Source organism: Colias philodice, chromosome 16 (assembly GCF_061535455.1).
Source record: "Colias philodice isolate Cphi_HAF_F1 chromosome 16, ilColPhil1 Martin Lab GWU primary, whole genome shotgun sequence".
In the NCBI taxonomy this organism is placed as follows: Eukaryota; Metazoa; Arthropoda; class Insecta; order Lepidoptera; family Pieridae; genus Colias; species Colias philodice.
Window position 1 is genome coordinate 10,875,425 of NC_143101.1, and position 16,024 is coordinate 10,891,448.

General features: G+C 44.7%; 1 protein-coding gene across 1 annotated transcript; it reads right to left on the bottom strand.

Annotated features, from left to right (window-relative positions):
• Window positions 1-13,031: 13,031 nt before the first annotated feature.
• LOC149481977 (uncharacterized) lies at window positions 13,032-14,592 on the bottom strand. The gene has a single exon (XM_089705203.1). The coding sequence runs from the start codon at window positions 14,310-14,312 to the stop codon at window positions 13,032-13,034; it is 1,281 nt and encodes a 426-aa protein (XP_089561329.1). The 5' UTR covers window positions 14,313-14,592.
• Window positions 14,593-16,024: the final 1,432 nt, after the last annotated feature.

Below are 16,024 nucleotides of genomic sequence, written 5' to 3' on the forward strand. Positions count from 1 at the left end.
AGGTAAAGAGAAATTTTCCTGGCGTATAGAAATTTTCCTGAAGTATAGAAATTTTCCGGCCTTTGGAAATTTTCCTGTCTTTAATTTTCCTTTCTTATAGAAATTTTCCTGGCGTATAGAAATTTTCCTGGCTTAGAAACTTTTTCTGACTTATACAAATTTTCCTTATCTGTATAAATTTTCCTGCCATATATAAATTTTCCTGACAGAAATTTTCCTTACGTATAGAAATTTTCCTTGTTTATAGAAATTTTCCTGACTAATAAACATTTTCCTGACTTATACAAATTTTCCTTATCTATATAAATTTTCCTGCCGTATAGAAATTTTCCTAACGTATAGCAATTTTCCTTTCTTATGGAAATTTTCCAGCTTATAGAAATTTTCCCGACTTATGGAAATTTTCCTGATTTATAGAATTTTTGTGTATAGTTTTTCCCTGTGGTTTTTCCATTAGGTATAAAAGTTTTTTCACAGGCCGTTTTTGGAATTTATGATCGAAGCTTTACGCAGAAGACATATCTATACTAATATTATTATAAAGAGGAAAAGTTTGTAATTATGTATGTATGTATGGTTTTCACGCATAAACTACTGGACCGATTTCAAAAATTCTTTCACCATTAGAAAGCTGCATCTTCACTGAACAACATAGGCATACATTTTGAAAAAAAATAGAGATCCTTACCAAAAATGCAATAATGTAACCCAAGGTGTAAAAAATTCCTCAATAAAAGTTCTGTCATCGCGTGCGCTGCGGAATCTATGGAAGATAGAACAAAAATAATTTGGAAAATCCAAAAGTGCACGCCTCATAATTTTTTTTTAATAATTATTTATTAATTATTATTTTTGTTTATTTAATAACAATTAAACTACATCGAATCAGACCCTGAAAAATGAAAGGGTTCTATTCCTGAGCATACTCAAGCGTAAGAGAAAAAAAAAAGACTCGATTAGTAAAGTATTTCGGTCGCTATCGTGTTAACAAGAAAAAGGATCCGCACATACAGACACACGGACGTCCAAGACAGAACTTTTTTAAACTGTTTTTTAACTAGTTTAAATAACAAAAATGACATCAAAAATATCATGAATGTTAAAAATAGTGTTTTTTCTTAATATGTGTGTGTATGTATTATCTTACAAGTGCAATGTATGATACATAAAGACATTTTAAGTTTGAAAAATCAGATGTTTTGCGCGAAGTGACAGTAGTACCCACCTCAACGCTTCGCTTATGAGGCGTGCAATAATTTGGAAAATCCAAAAGTGCACGCCTCATAATTTTTTTTTAATAAATATTTATTAATTATTATTTTTGTTTATTTAATAACAATTAAACCACATCGAATCAGACCCTGAAAAATGAAAGGGTTCTATTCCTGAGCATACTCAAGCGTAAGAGAAAAAAAAAAGACTCGATTAGTAAAGTATTTCGGTCGCTATCGTGTTAACAAGAAAAAGGATCCGCACATACAGACACACGGACGTCCAAGACAGAACTTTTTTAAACTGTTTTTTAACTAGTTTAAATAACAAAAATGACATCAAAAATATCATGAACGTTAAAAATAGTGTTTTTTCTTAATATGTGTGTGTATGTATTATCTTACAAGTGCAATGTATGATACATAAAGACATTTTAAGTTTGAAAAATCAGATGTTTTGCGCGAAGTGACAGTAGTACTAGTACCCACCTCAACGCTTCGCTTATGAGGCGTGCAAAATGTTCTACGATAGATATTGATCCATTCTATAATACTATAGAATGGATCAATATCTACAAGAAAGTCCGCGATACCATATTATGTCCATCTTCAGTAGTTATGTTACTACAACAACTTTTTTACGTTTTCAAAGTAAATAGAAGTTCCGACAGTAATCAAACCATGTTATCCATACACATATATTAATCCTTATCCCATTAAATGATGTTTTATTATAGACTGTTTCAATACCAGCAAAATACTTTTTAAATGAAAAGAATTGGATATTCCATTCAAAAGATATTATAACGAATTTTTAAAAGTGTCAATCTACAGAAAATAGTAGGTATACTGTTCGAGCAGGCCGTAGTGCGGGACGGGGTAAAGGGTTTTTTTCAAGTGATTAAAAATTAAACCTATGGTCCGACCCGACCTATAGTAGACTTTTCACTGTCAAGATATCGCTATCTATGCGAGTGAAACCGCAGGGCATTGCTAGTTATTAGTAAAATTATTAGACTCCCGTCTTTATATTTCAATTATTTAAAATTATTCAAAATACGGCTTGATATGAACCACAGCTGTAGACTGTAGTACATTATACATTATCGTAATATCGTGCTTGCGTTCAGTAATTACGGCCGGTATTACCTATATTTATTGTTCTGTGGCATGCCGGACGGTACGCTTTGAACAACGCTCTTAATTTCTAAATTTCTAACAAACAATTAGGTAAACGACATTTCTTAATTTAGAGTTTAGACCAATCAACCCAGAACTGTCTAGGACAAGTAATAACGAATTACGAAACCAAAGACCAAAGACCAAAGACCAAAGACCAAAGACCAAAGACCAAAGAACCAAAGAACTAAAGAACCAACCTAACTTTTAATTTTGGAATAAAATCGATCGCGGGGTCTTCCACGCAGGCCTTCACAGGCCTCGGGGTAACTGTTCGGGGCGACGGCCCCTTTCAGTGGTGGCAACGCCGCCTGCAACTACAGGCGGGGCACTGGGTGGGACCTAATGGTCCGAGGTGTCGTGTCCGGGAGGTGTCCTGCTGCAGTGCGATCGAGCCCGCGTGTTATCGCGGGCGATCTGCTAGCTGCTGCAGGGAGGAATGTCCGTGGGTGAAGCCACCCGCCACTTAGCGAGGTCGAGCCCGCCGGCAAGGTGCCGGGGGGCGCCCATCAGCCAGCGGCGAGGAAGCGGTCGTGTCCTAGGAGACTAGGTCACGTGGTAGGCCTCTTATGTCCGGCGGTCTCCGATGGTATGGCGCGATGCCCTGCAAATGCTGGGATCGCGCTCCGTCGGCGCGCGCGAACATAGAGGAACTCAGGCGACGAACGAAGTCGTCCAGGCTCTCCATGCGCAGGTCCCTGGAGATGACCTGATTCCGTACGAAGCGTGGTGCTCCGGAGATGGTGCGGAGCGCTAGCGACTGCTGCGCTCGCAGCGACTTGCGGTCCGTCTCATTGGTCAGCGCGAACCACGCAGGGGCCGCATAGGTGAGTCGCGTGCGAACGTAGGCTTTGTAAATGCACAGCTTCGTACGGAGAGGCAGGTGAGACGCCAGCATGGGGCGGAGTATGTTCCGCACGGCGCGCGTCTGGGCAACCACGTTCTTCACATGGGGCCGCATCGAGAGTGTCTTGTCAATGGTCACACCAAGGTACTTGGCCGTCGGTGACCATTCGATATTCTCGCCCATGAGAGACACCGGGGGCGGCAGGAGGCGCGCCCGTCCGATGGAAATCGCCTGAGTTTTCCCCACGTTGACCTTGAGTCTCCAGTCCTCCAGCCATGAGGGAAGTGCATCCAGTGCTCGCTGCATCTTTACCGATGCATGCTTGGCGTTCAGCGAGGTGGTAATAAACGCAGCGTCGTCGGCATACAACGCTAGGATGGCTCCGCCAGCGACTGGGATGTCGTCCGTGTATCTGCTATAGCAGACGGGCGACAGGCAGCTTCCCTGGGGCACACCGGCTCGGATGGGGCGCTCTGTGGACAGAGCATTTTCAACCGCCACTTGAAAACGTCTGTCTTGCAGGAAGGTAGCCACAGTCTTAACTACTCGACGCGGAGTAGTAGACGTGGACAGCTTGTAGATGAGTCCGGTGTGCCATACGCGGTCGAACGCTTTCTCCATATCGAGGAGTACTGCAACCGATTGTTCTCGCTTGTTGTAGGCGGCAGCGAGGTGGTGCAGTACTCTCGCCACTTGTAGAGTGGTGGAGTGTTCGGCGCGGAAACCGAACTGTTCGTCGCGTGGCTGAAGGTGGGGCGTCATGTGCAGCAGCAGTAGCTTCTCGAAGACTTTCGAGGTTGACGACAGAAGGGTGATGGGACGGTAGCTCTCGGGTAGCAAGATATTTTTACCTTGTTTGGGAAGTAGGATGACTCGGCCGAGCTTCCACGTAGATGGAAAGTGCCCGGTACGGAGGATTCCGTTAAAGAGCCGCGTCAGCGTCGCGATGGCTCGCGGAGGAAGGTGACGCAGGGCTTCATTGGTGACTCGGTCCGGGCCGGGGGCTTTGCGTAGTTTAGTTCGTCGAATCATCCTTTGGACTCGTCCAGGAGAGAACACGACGGGGTCTTCTGTCGGTGGTATCGGCGGTTCGAAGTAATCCTTCACCTGTCGCTCGATGGTCTCTACGTGCTGCACATTCGCGGTCGTATTAGGCGTAAACTGCGTCTCCAGGAAGTCTGCAAAAATCTCCGCTCGATCCTCGGCGCGGTAACGTGGGGTTCCGTCACCGGCCATGAGGGGTCTAATCGGAGGGGGCTTCCTGGAGAGCTGGCGGCAAAGGCGGTGCATGCCGGACCAGTCATCGCCGGCTCGCTCGATGGCGGTGTGCCAAGATTCGACTGCTACCGTTTCCAGTGCGTCTGAAATCTTGGCTGCCAGAGCGTTCAGCCGCGTCTTCATGGTCGGGCATCGCAGATTTTGCCATAGTCTTCGCAGCTTCCTCTTCTCCTCTAACATCGCTTGTATGTAGGCAGGGAGCTGGGGTTTCTTGCGAGTGGATGCAGCGTCGAGTCTGGACTCGCGAAGCGCATTTGACAAGACTGCGCTGAAGTCCGTGGCGAGTCGGTCGACGTCTGCAGGGCTCTCGACTCTAAAGGACGGAGAATGTTCAGCCATGTGTTCGGCGAAGACTCTCCAGTCTTGGCGATGTTTCGGAGAAGGCATTGATGTTGTCATCGGAGACAGTGTCAGCGTCATGAGGACGGCTTGGTGGTCTGAAATGAGGTGGTCATCCAGGACGTCAAGCGACGGTGCGGCGGCGAGGCCACGAGCAACTGCTATGTCGATGACGTCCGGAGTGTGGGCTGCACAGTACGGGTAGTGCGTTGGGACCTCTGGTCCTAGCACTTCATAGCCGTGGCGGTCTGCGTCGTCCAGGAGGCGTCTGCCGTCCGGGCTTACGGTGTTGGAGTTCCACGCCGTGTGTTTCGCATTGAAGTCGCCAGCGAGGATCGTGGGCAGCGGCGAGTCCAGCAAGGTTCGGACATCAGCCACTGCGAGTCGATTCTGCGGCGGCTTGTAAAAGGCGAACACACGAGTGGGCTGGCGGTCTACACAGATTTCTACGCCGAGGGCGTACGACGACTGTAACTGAGGTACTGGAAGTAGTTGGTGAATGACATTCCGACGGACCAGGACTGCTAATCCCCTGTAAGCAGTCCCGATCGGCGAGGTGTGGTCCTCCCGATAGACATAGTATCCGGAAACCTTCAACTTGTCTACCGGTCGGAGGTGTGTTTCGTTAACCAGGCCGATATCCACTTGACGTTGACAGAGCAAGGTTTTGAAGAGACGGGCTTTTTGCGCTGAGAGCCCGTCGGCGTTCCAAAATGCGATGCGGAGCTCAGACATAAGAGGCACAGAGCTCCGCGATGCAGCCCAAGATCAGCGGTATTGGGTCACGCTGTTCTTGGATAGCCACCAGCACCTGATTAAGAGTGCTGATAACCTTAGTCAGTCTGGGGTCCAGCGGCATCACACGCTTCGCCTTCGTCCCCTGTATGGGGGCGGCGACCACGGAGGGCTTGGACTTCTTGCTACGCTGCGTAGGCTGCGGCGCAGCTGGTGGTGCAGAGCGCGGCCTAGAGGTAGATGCTACCGGCAGAACAGCCGGTGGAGCAGTGGCTGGCGCTGCCGAATGTGGCGCCGCAGGCTGTGCTGCTGGCGGCCGCGTTTGGGTGCGTTTGCCACGCTTACGGCGGCGTTTAGTCGTCGGACCTGGCTGGTTGGCAGCAGCCATGAGCGAGCCAGGTGCATCGGCTTCAGTTGCGGGCGCGCGCGCATTTGTAGCAGTGCGCGCGACGGTGCCCGCTCGGCGGTTGCGCGTCTCCTTCCGGAATATCGGACAGGTCGCGTTATTTGCCGTGTGGGCGCCGCCGCAGTTGGCGCACGTTGGTGGTTCCTCGCGCGGACGCTGGCATTCCTTTGCCGGGTGGTTGTCACCGCAACGCACACAGGCTATTGGCCGGTGGCAATTTTGGGAGGAATGCCTGAATTGCTGGCATCGATGGCATTGCGCTGGCCCCTTTCTGCCGCGCCATGCCTCAATTGTGATCCCAGGCATACAGAGCAGTTCGCTCACCTCATAAATGCCTGGGATGAGGTCCGGAGTCCGCTGCAGTTGCGCGAACATCAGACAGCCCGGCCTACCTGGACGAGCAGGGATTGCACGCACGTGTTCCGGAATAAACCCGAGCTCGCGCAGCTCTGTCTCCACTAGTGCCGGTTCTGTGTTAGCCGGCAGACCACGGATCGCTACTTTCACGCTTCTCTCAGCGGGCAGCGAGTAGCAGAACCAAGAGATTCCGGTGTTGCTCTCCAGCTGCGTAAGATAGCGCTGGATGAGTCGGAACTCCTGGTCTGTCTTTGGTATAAAACGGACACCCTTGCCAAATGGACGTCCGTTAGGAGTGTGCCCGAGGACCTTTTTTAGCTCCCTAAAGTGGGTCGGCCAGTCGGGCAGTGTCTCCACTATAAGAGGGGGGTAGCGGTTGGGCTGTTTGGTAGGTGGCGCGGCGCTTGCAGTGCCGGCAGCAGCAGAGGGGGAAACAGAAGCAGCAGTATCGGTCGCAGTCATAGTCTTGCTGGTCGCGGCGGGCGCAACGACGGCGGAGGAGGTGGAGGGTGTAAAATAAAATTGGAATAAAATTATACTGGCCCTTCAATATATGGACTCGAGAAAAAATAATTATAGTGTGATGCAGAAATAATACAAATAAATTACCGCCATCTATTATCACCTTACTCAAGTAATATTAATTATATCGAACGATCTGTCGTGAACACCATTTAGTCATTTTTAGGACTGTACTATAGAAATGATGATTAAAATAAAGTCTACATTAAATTAATTTTTATCTATTTATGCGTATTATTATGATTACCGATAGATATAATGAAAATGTTTATATTTGGAAACAAGGCCATCTATGCGATGGATGAAAAACTTTAATAAACGCAGCAGCAGTCTGTGATTAAAGTCCACCCAAAAGGTCCGAGGTTCGAGCCCGGGTGGGCATGCTTATTATTTTTTTTATAGTTTATCTGCGAATTATCGACATCAGATGATATTATAATTTATATACCCTATTTAGATGTATTGTGTGGATTTGTAGTGTATTTTTTTTATATTTAAAAACAATTAAGATATCAATATGTAAAAATTAATTATTATTATTCTTTATTCTTGTAAATTACTGTTTTCGGAGGATAGTAGTTATAAAAGGTAGTTACAGCTTATTTTTTTTACATTTTTATATTATAATATAATACATTTAACTACATAATATAACAATTTTAAAACAGAATAATTTTATTTTATTTTATTTGTTTACGTGAAGTTTTTGTTGTTTTTACCCTAAATACTTCAGTAAATAGTTAGACAGAGTGTCTTAAATAAAAATAAAAGTAAATAACAAAATAACTACATAATAATTATTTTTCAACCGAGTTTTATAGTGCGGATTAGCGTTAAAATCTTATCTCTTATATATTTTATTAACCGTTTGATCAATTTCATTAAATTTGGTATGTATAGATGCGCATCCATAAGAACTTTTATTTGAAACTAATATTGTGAAAATTTATCAACCCGCTGGGGAGGAGTAGGGGAAAATTACTTCCAAAAGTGCTAAATCTCTCCCTCTAATAATTAATTAACCAGTAAATGAATATTCTTGATTTTGGTGTCTACGGATGCGCAATAACGAGATCTATCGTTTGATAATAATTTCATGAGGATTTGCTTACCTGTTTAGGAGAAAATGAGGAAAATCACGTTCGGAGCCACCTCTCATATCTATTGAACTGGGCTATGCACCCCATTCAATTTGGTGTCCAGCGATGCGGCCCAAAAAGTCTTTTCATTTGATACCAAATTTGTAAAAATCCGCCCAGCGGTTTAGGAGAAATCGGCGAAAAACGAAACGCAGCGCCCACCCACCCTCCCAGTCCACATCTCTTAGGCACATCAACTCGGTTTGCACAATTTTATACCTATTTTTTTTAATTTTTTTTCTAATAGCAAAATGATAACTGAAGAAGAATATTTAAAAATTTTTGAATTTAGACTTCTACAAAAGGCTACAGAAATATTTTAAGTTGCTGTTTTTTTTTTTTTTTTTTTTTTTTTTAAAGTTGTTAAAGAGGCCTACCCAGGGCAGAAACCTAACCTAACTTTGCCATTAACCTAACCTAAACTAACCTAACTTTGACATTAACCTAACCGAAACTAACCTAACTTTGACATTAACCTAACCTAAACTAACCTAACTATTACAGAAACCTAACCTAACCTAACCTTTAAAGAAACCTAACCCAAACTAACCTAACTTTGACATTAACCAAACATAAACTAACCTAACTTTGACATTAACCTAACCGAAACTAACCTAACTTTGACATTAACCTAACCTAAACTAACCTAACTATTACAGAAACCTAACCTAACCTAACCTTTAAAGAAACCTAACCCAAACTAACCTAACTTTGACATTAACCTAACATAAACTAACCTAACTTTGACATTAACCTAACCTAAACTAACCTAACTATTACAGAAACCTAACCTAACCTAACCTTTAAAGAAACCTAACCCAAACTAACCTAACTTTGACATTAACCTAACATAAACTAACCTAACTTTGACATCAACCTAACCTAAACTAACCTAACTTTGACATTAACCTAACCTAAACTAACCTAACTTTGACATTAACCTAACCTAAACTAACCTAACTATTACAGAAACCTAAGCTAACCTAAGCTAACTTTTAAAGAAACCTAACCCAAACTAACCTAACTTTGCCATTAACCTAACCTAAACTAACCTAACTTTGACATTAACCTAACCCAAACTAACCTAACTTTGACATTAACCTAACCAAAACAAACCTAACTATATTAGAAACATCACCTAAACTAACCTAGCTTTTTCAGCAACCTCACGTACACTAAACTAACTTTTTGTAGAAACCTAACCAAAACTAACCTAACTCTTACAGAAACCTCACCTCTTAAGGTGGGTAGGTTAGGTTAGGTTAGGTTAGGTTAGGTTAGGTTAGGTTAGGTTAGGTTAGGTTAGGTTAGGTTTTTTTTTTTTTTTTTTTTTTTTTTAAAAGCACCCGCCATCGCAGGGTGTTGTCTGCTTTTTCTCTAGAGTATTGTCTAGAGACATTTATTTTCTTTAATCAAATAATAAACACAATTTTCTTTATTTACAATATGGGCACATAATATTAAAATACAATAAAATTTTAAAATACGAATTCACAATATACTATAAAATTTTCAAAATAATAATAAAATACAATAATTAAAAGTCACTTTAAAATTAACAATTTAAACATTACAATAAAAATAAAAACCAATACAAATAAATATACAAATTAACACGGCACAACAATAAAACTTAACCCTAACATCACAGCTTATCACAGTTTCGTTTGTTAACCACCCCAACAATGTATTTACAATATTCCAAGAATTCAGTTCTCGTATCATCCCCCAGGGCCGCAGGCAGATTCTCACCCGTCATCGCGATGCCCAATTTTTGCTCAATAACATATCTATCTCTTGCAAAAATCGGACACTCGAGCAACAGGTGAGAAACCGTCTCGTCGACTCCGGGCTGACACAGGCACGATGGATTCTCCTTCAGCTTGAATCTGTTCAAGTAGAAGGCGAATCCACCGTGTCCAGTCAGTGCTTGTGTGGCGTGGTGTGTGATGTCTATTTTCCGAACTATTTTGTATGCAGCAGCAGCGCTTGGGAAAAAGAGCTTCGTGCCTCCAGCCGTCTCCCCCACATCATATCTCCTGTCCCATTCCCCGATCGTATCCCGTCTCAGGATACGCTTGACGAATGAAACAGGACACAGATCGTAGTCGGGTTTCTTCTTCGACCCCAGAGCGGCCTCCTTGGCTAACTGGTCCACTCTTTCGTTCCCCCTTAGCCCTGCGTGCGCCTTGATCCAAAACAGAGCGACCTCCCGCCTCTGCGAAGCAGCTTTTCGGAGGGCCGCTCTTGTTTGCACAGCAAGGGGGTGGGGGGAACCGAGTGTGACTGCCTGGAGGGCCGATCTGGAGTCGCTGAAGATGCCGACTTTCGCCACTCCACTCTTGCAGGCTCTAATTACTGCTCTTTGGAGCGCTAGGAGTTCGGCCTGGTAGACGGTGCAATACGGCGGCAAAGCAAGCTTGACGGCCTTCGTCTCGGCCTCCCCCTCCCATACGGAAAGGGCGGCTCCGACTCGACCCTCAATCTTGCTGCCGTCCGTGTAGATCCTATGTACGTGGCTATTAGCCACGTCGGAATACGAGTCCTCGTCCACCAGCCCGAACCCCAGCCCTTCCTGCTCTGCCGGATGTGGGTCCTCAATCGCCGGAGCCATTCTTTCCACCTCCCTGTCTCCCAACGCTGGGTGCGACACCCCCTTCTTGATCTCATATAATCTCGAGACTTCGAGTATTCTGAGGTCAAGGGGGAGTATCCCAGCCAACAGCATAGCTGAGTTCAGGGAGACGGTCCGATATGCTCTGCAGATTTTTTGGGCAAAACCCCGTTGCACGGTGTTCAGCCTTTTTTGGACCCCCATCTTTTCCACGGTGGGTGCCCACGCTGCCGATGCATACATAATAGTCGGTTCGATAACTGCTACATAAATAGTTCTAATAATATCTGGGCTAAGTCCCCAACCAACTCTGGCTGCCCTAGCCAAGAGTTTATACCGGGCGATTGCCTTTTGGCATACCGTCCCGACGTGGGCGTTGAAAGTAAGGCCGCTGTCAATTGTAAGGCCCAGTATTTTTATATGTGAAAAATATTTAATTTCCACACTCCCCATAGCGAGCCGTGGCACGTCATATTTTAACCTCCTCGTCGAAAGGAGGGCACAAGTTTTGTGTGGTGCAAAATTTAATTTGTTGTCTTTACCCCATTCGTGTATTTCGTTTAGGACACGGTTCGCTTTTCCTTCTATTTCAAGGGCCGTATCCCCCTCAAAGACCAACACTATGTCGTCGGCGAACGCCTGACAGAATACTCCCATCTCCTCTAACATCCATAGCAGAGGGTCCAGCAAGAGGTTCCACAGGATTGGTCCACCTATGGATCCCTGCACGCACCCCTTGCTGGTCCCCCTACTCACTTCCACGCCCGCATATCTAACTTTCACTCCCCTTTCACTCAGGTAGCTGCTGATCACCCGCCTCACGTTCCCCGGGCACCCAACTTCAGCCAACCGCACCTTTATGGCTGGCCACCAGGCGCTGTCGAAGGCTCCCTCTATGTCCAGCGATACCACAAGGAACCATCCCGGGTTACAATCCACAGCGTGCTGACAGATGTCGGCCGTGAGGCCATCCGCCCCGGGGGCCTTCTTGGGGTTGAAGGACCTTACGGCTCTCTTCAACTCCTCCATGATGAAAGGAGGGTCATCCGGGCCCGCCGGTGGTTCGGTGTCCAAGGACTCCGCACACCCGCGCACCCGACGATGTCCCTCACTTTCACCACTTTCCTGGTCCTCGGGGTAGAAGGTCTCCGCCAACAGTTCTGCCGAGCTCCGGGCATCGAGGGTCTCACCGCCCCTCGAAAGGGGCAGATCCTCCTCTCTCCCTGTGGCTCTATTAAGCACCCTGTAGATGCCCTCCCAGACCCCCTCCCTATCCTGTTTCCGGCAAAACTCCTTCCAACTCTTCTCTTGCGCTTCTTTCACTGCCTTTTCATACATCTCTCTTTCTTCCAGGTACAATCCAACCACGCGGTCTCTGCGATCAGGTGCTGCGTTTCGGATCCTGCGTCTCCTCGTGGCCACCTGCTTCTTCATCTGCGCGAGCTCATCATTCCACCACGACAAGGTGAATTTCTGTGTGTGTTTTTTGGTCGGCATTGTGTCTCTGCATGTCTGTGTGATTGCTTCAGTGTATCTGTCTATTGCGTCATCTATTTGTTGTGTGCTGTGTATTGTGTCTATGTCTTGTATAGTTAATTGTCTGTCCGACATCAGCTGGGTCAGTTTCTCATGAAACTGAGTCCAGTTTGCCTTGTGTGTGTTAAATATGCGTGTAGTTCGTATTATGTTCGTGCCTGTGGATTTATGTTGTCTGATGCCGAAGGATATGCCGTTGTGGTCCGAGCTCGTGAGACTCTCCTCAACCCTCCAGTTGTCCACTCGGTTCAGCAGATCGTCGGAGCACGCTGTCACATCCACGTAGCTAGAGTACCTTTTCCCACCTCTGATGGTATCGAACGTAGGGATGTCCCCGGTGTTGAGTATGTGCATTCCCATTTCTTCCAGTACAGCAGACACATCTCTTCCTCGCGAGTCTTCCACTTCGCCACCCCACCACGGGCTTTTTGCGTTCGCATCGCCTCCCAGGACCATCCTATGGATACCCAGCTCTCTCCCTATCCGCCTAAGATGGTCCAGGTAGAGCCCCACTGGTTTATCGGGCTCGAAGTAGAAGGACACTACAATCATCTCCCAGGCTTTGGTTCTGAGAGTGGCCACAACGATGTTGTTACTGCTAAGGCGTGTATGTAGTTCGACATCCAGTGTGTCGTCGAGTACTACAATACACGCCTTTACTGCTCCACCCCCTTCCCCTTCGCTCTGGAAGATCCTCACTCCATTGTATGTCCTCATACTTTTCGCCCCACCAACGTAGGGCTCTTGCAGCAATGCTACGCATGCCTTACGCTTGGTGGCTTCGAGCAGTAGCTCCCGTGTGGCGATTTGGCTCCGCTGGAGATTGGCCTGCAGCATTCGGTACTGGAAGGACTCACCTTGGGCAACCTTAGCAATACGCTACCGCCGATCTGGCCAGAGCATCCCACCTCTTTCTTTCCGTACACTCTCTGTCAAAGGCGCTGTGCTCTGCGCTGCCTTTCTTAGCCTTTATGCAGTTGATGCATTGAGGCACTTCTCCCCGCAGCCACTTGTCGCACTCGGTCTTCATGTGAGGACCAGCGCAGTGGCTGCATCGTTCCTTCTCCTCCCTACACATTCGTCTCGTATGCCCGTACCCAAGACAGCGCGAGCACTGCACTAACGGACTTTGATCCATCACTTTCACTCTACTTAGCCCTATATGGGCGTATCCTTCACTCGTGCATCTCTTCCATACCTGTGGACTCACCCTGGCCACTACGTGGTTCTGGAGGTGGTTCCTTGCTTTCATCACGTACGCTACTTCTACCTTTCTCTCTTCCCCCTTCAGGCCCTCAAGGATGCTTGCATTTTGATTACTGAATGCTGTGACGAAATCGTCAACTTCGCATTTCATTACATCCCTGAAGACTAGTAGAGGGCTCTTATTTTTTACATCTTCCACTACTAATCCCTCATTCTTTCTCAGCCTTTCCTTCACCTTGATTCTTTCTTCCTCATTCGCACAGCCGACGACCACCTTCCTGTTCTTCACCTTTCTTACCCTCTCTACTTTCACCCATCCGTCCTTTGCATCCACAGTCTTTCTGATCATTTCTAACACCTCATCACCCGTCTCTTGTTCGTCTTTGGATGACACCATGACCGAATGCAGGGCTCTTGCTTCGGGGAGTTTCTCTATGACTCCCTTCGAGACAACGCCCGCATAACTCGCCGTTTTGGCGACAGTCATGTTGCCCTCCAAAAGCGAGCTCAATTTGTCCATTTTATTTTCATTCTCCCGCATGCTTACTCTCATATCTTCCATTCTTGTCATCATCTCTTTCATACTTTCTTTCATTCCTTCACTTAGGTCCAGATTTGTCACCAATGCGTCGTCAACTACGCTGGGACCAGCATCGGATGGCGGGGGGGGATGTATAGGGTCCCCACTACGCCCTCCACTACCAGCCCTGGCATTGGTGAGTTCAAACTCAATCTCTTTTATTATTTCATACATCCTTTCTAGCGCCGTAATTACCCCGTCTTTTATATCAGTCTTTAAATTTCGGGACTCCCGCAGGTGGGCTTTCCCTTTCAGCAGAAGGGCTTTCCCTTCTGCAGTCCGACTTTTAGGTGTTGCAGGCTTCTTCACTGGTTCGGAGATAGTGAACGTGTCACTGGCACGCCTCTGGGGAGTGTGGATCATGATGACTTAGGGGAGAGAAAAAAAAAAAAAAAAAAAAAAAAAAAAAAAAACCCCTGTCAATAATAATACTTATTCTTAACACTATTAGGTCTCCCAATAGGGGAGATACCTGTCAATAATTACAATTAAAAATTAATATCACAGATATAAATATAAGATATAAAATATTAATATAAAATATAAAATATTAATAGGTCACTGATAGTTAAAAATGGTCAACTTAACACTATTAGGTCTCCCAATAGGGGAGATACCTGTCAATAATTACAATTAAAATAAATATCACAGATATAAATATAAGATAAAATAATAATATAAAAATATAATATAAAATAAAAATATAAAATATTAATAGGTCACTGAAAGTTAAAAATTGTCAACTTATCACTATTAAAAATATTAATAAAATATTAATATTAATACGTCCGTTATAATTACAATTGGTCAACAATAAAAAAGTCAAGTCAATAAAAAAGTCAATACTTATACTTAATCAGTCTCCCAATAGGGGAGGCACCTGTCAGTGATTACAATAAAATAAAATAAAAATGGAAATGAGCAGCAAGTACTAATAATATGATATTAGTAATACCTAATAAGTATTATAGTCTATAGTTCAGTTTAAAAGTCAATCTATAAGTTATACGATATTATTATCGTACGGTTCGACCTACTAAGCTAGCACTAGCTTACTAAAGCTAGCTAGTCAGTACTAACCACTCAAGTCAATAATTGGTTAGGTTAGGTTAGGTTAGGTTAGGTTAGGTTAGGTTAGGTTAGGTTAGGTTAGGTTAGGTTAGGTTAGGTTAGGTTAGGTTAGGTTAGGTTAGGTTAGGTTAGGTTAGGTTAGGTTAGGTTAGGTTAGGTTAGGTTAGGTTAGGTTAGGTTAGGTTAGGTTAGGTTTTTTTTTTTTTTTTTTTTTTTTTTTTTTTTTTGTAAAAGCACCCGCCATCACAGGGTGTTGTGTGCTTTCCTCTGGAATATTGTCCAGAGATGTTTGTTTTGCTTTTAATCAATTAATTACCACACTATTATTTATTAATACATTAGGCCTAAATGAATGCAATTTAAAATAAAAATACAATTTAACAATTTACAATAACATTTCCAAATTAATAATAAAATTCTAAAATTAAATATTACATTTAAAAACTTACACTAATTAAAAACATTGCAATAAGAATAATAAAAAATAAAATAAAATAAATTAATACAATTAAAAGTACATTTAAAACTTACATTAATTAAGACATTACAATAAAATACAATTGAAACAGTACGGCACAACAATAAAACTTAACCCTAACATCACAGCTTATCACAGTTTCGTTTGTTAACCACCCCAACAATGTATTTACAATACTCCAAGAATTCAGTTCTCGTCTCATCCCCCAGGGCCGCGGGCAGATTCTCACCCGTCATCGCGATGCCCAATTTTTGCTCAATAACATATCTATCTCTTGCAAAAATTGGACACTCGAGCAACAGGTGAGAAACCGTCTCGTCGACTCCGGGCTGACACAGGCACGATGGATTCTCCTTCAGCTTGAATCTGTTCAAGTAGAAGGCGAATCCACCGTGTCCAGTCAGTGCTTGTGTGGTGTGGTGTGTGATGTCTATTTTCCGTACTATTTTGTATGCAGCAGCAGCGCTTGGGAAAAAGAGCTTCGTGCCTCCAGCCGTCTCCCCCACATCATATCTCCTGTCCCATT

What these genes read in the sequence shown, in the direction of transcription:
- LOC149481977 (XM_089705203.1), bottom strand. Translation starts at nt 14,312, where the DNA reads ATGATCCACACTCCCCAGAGGCGTGCCAGTGACACGTTCACTATCTCC.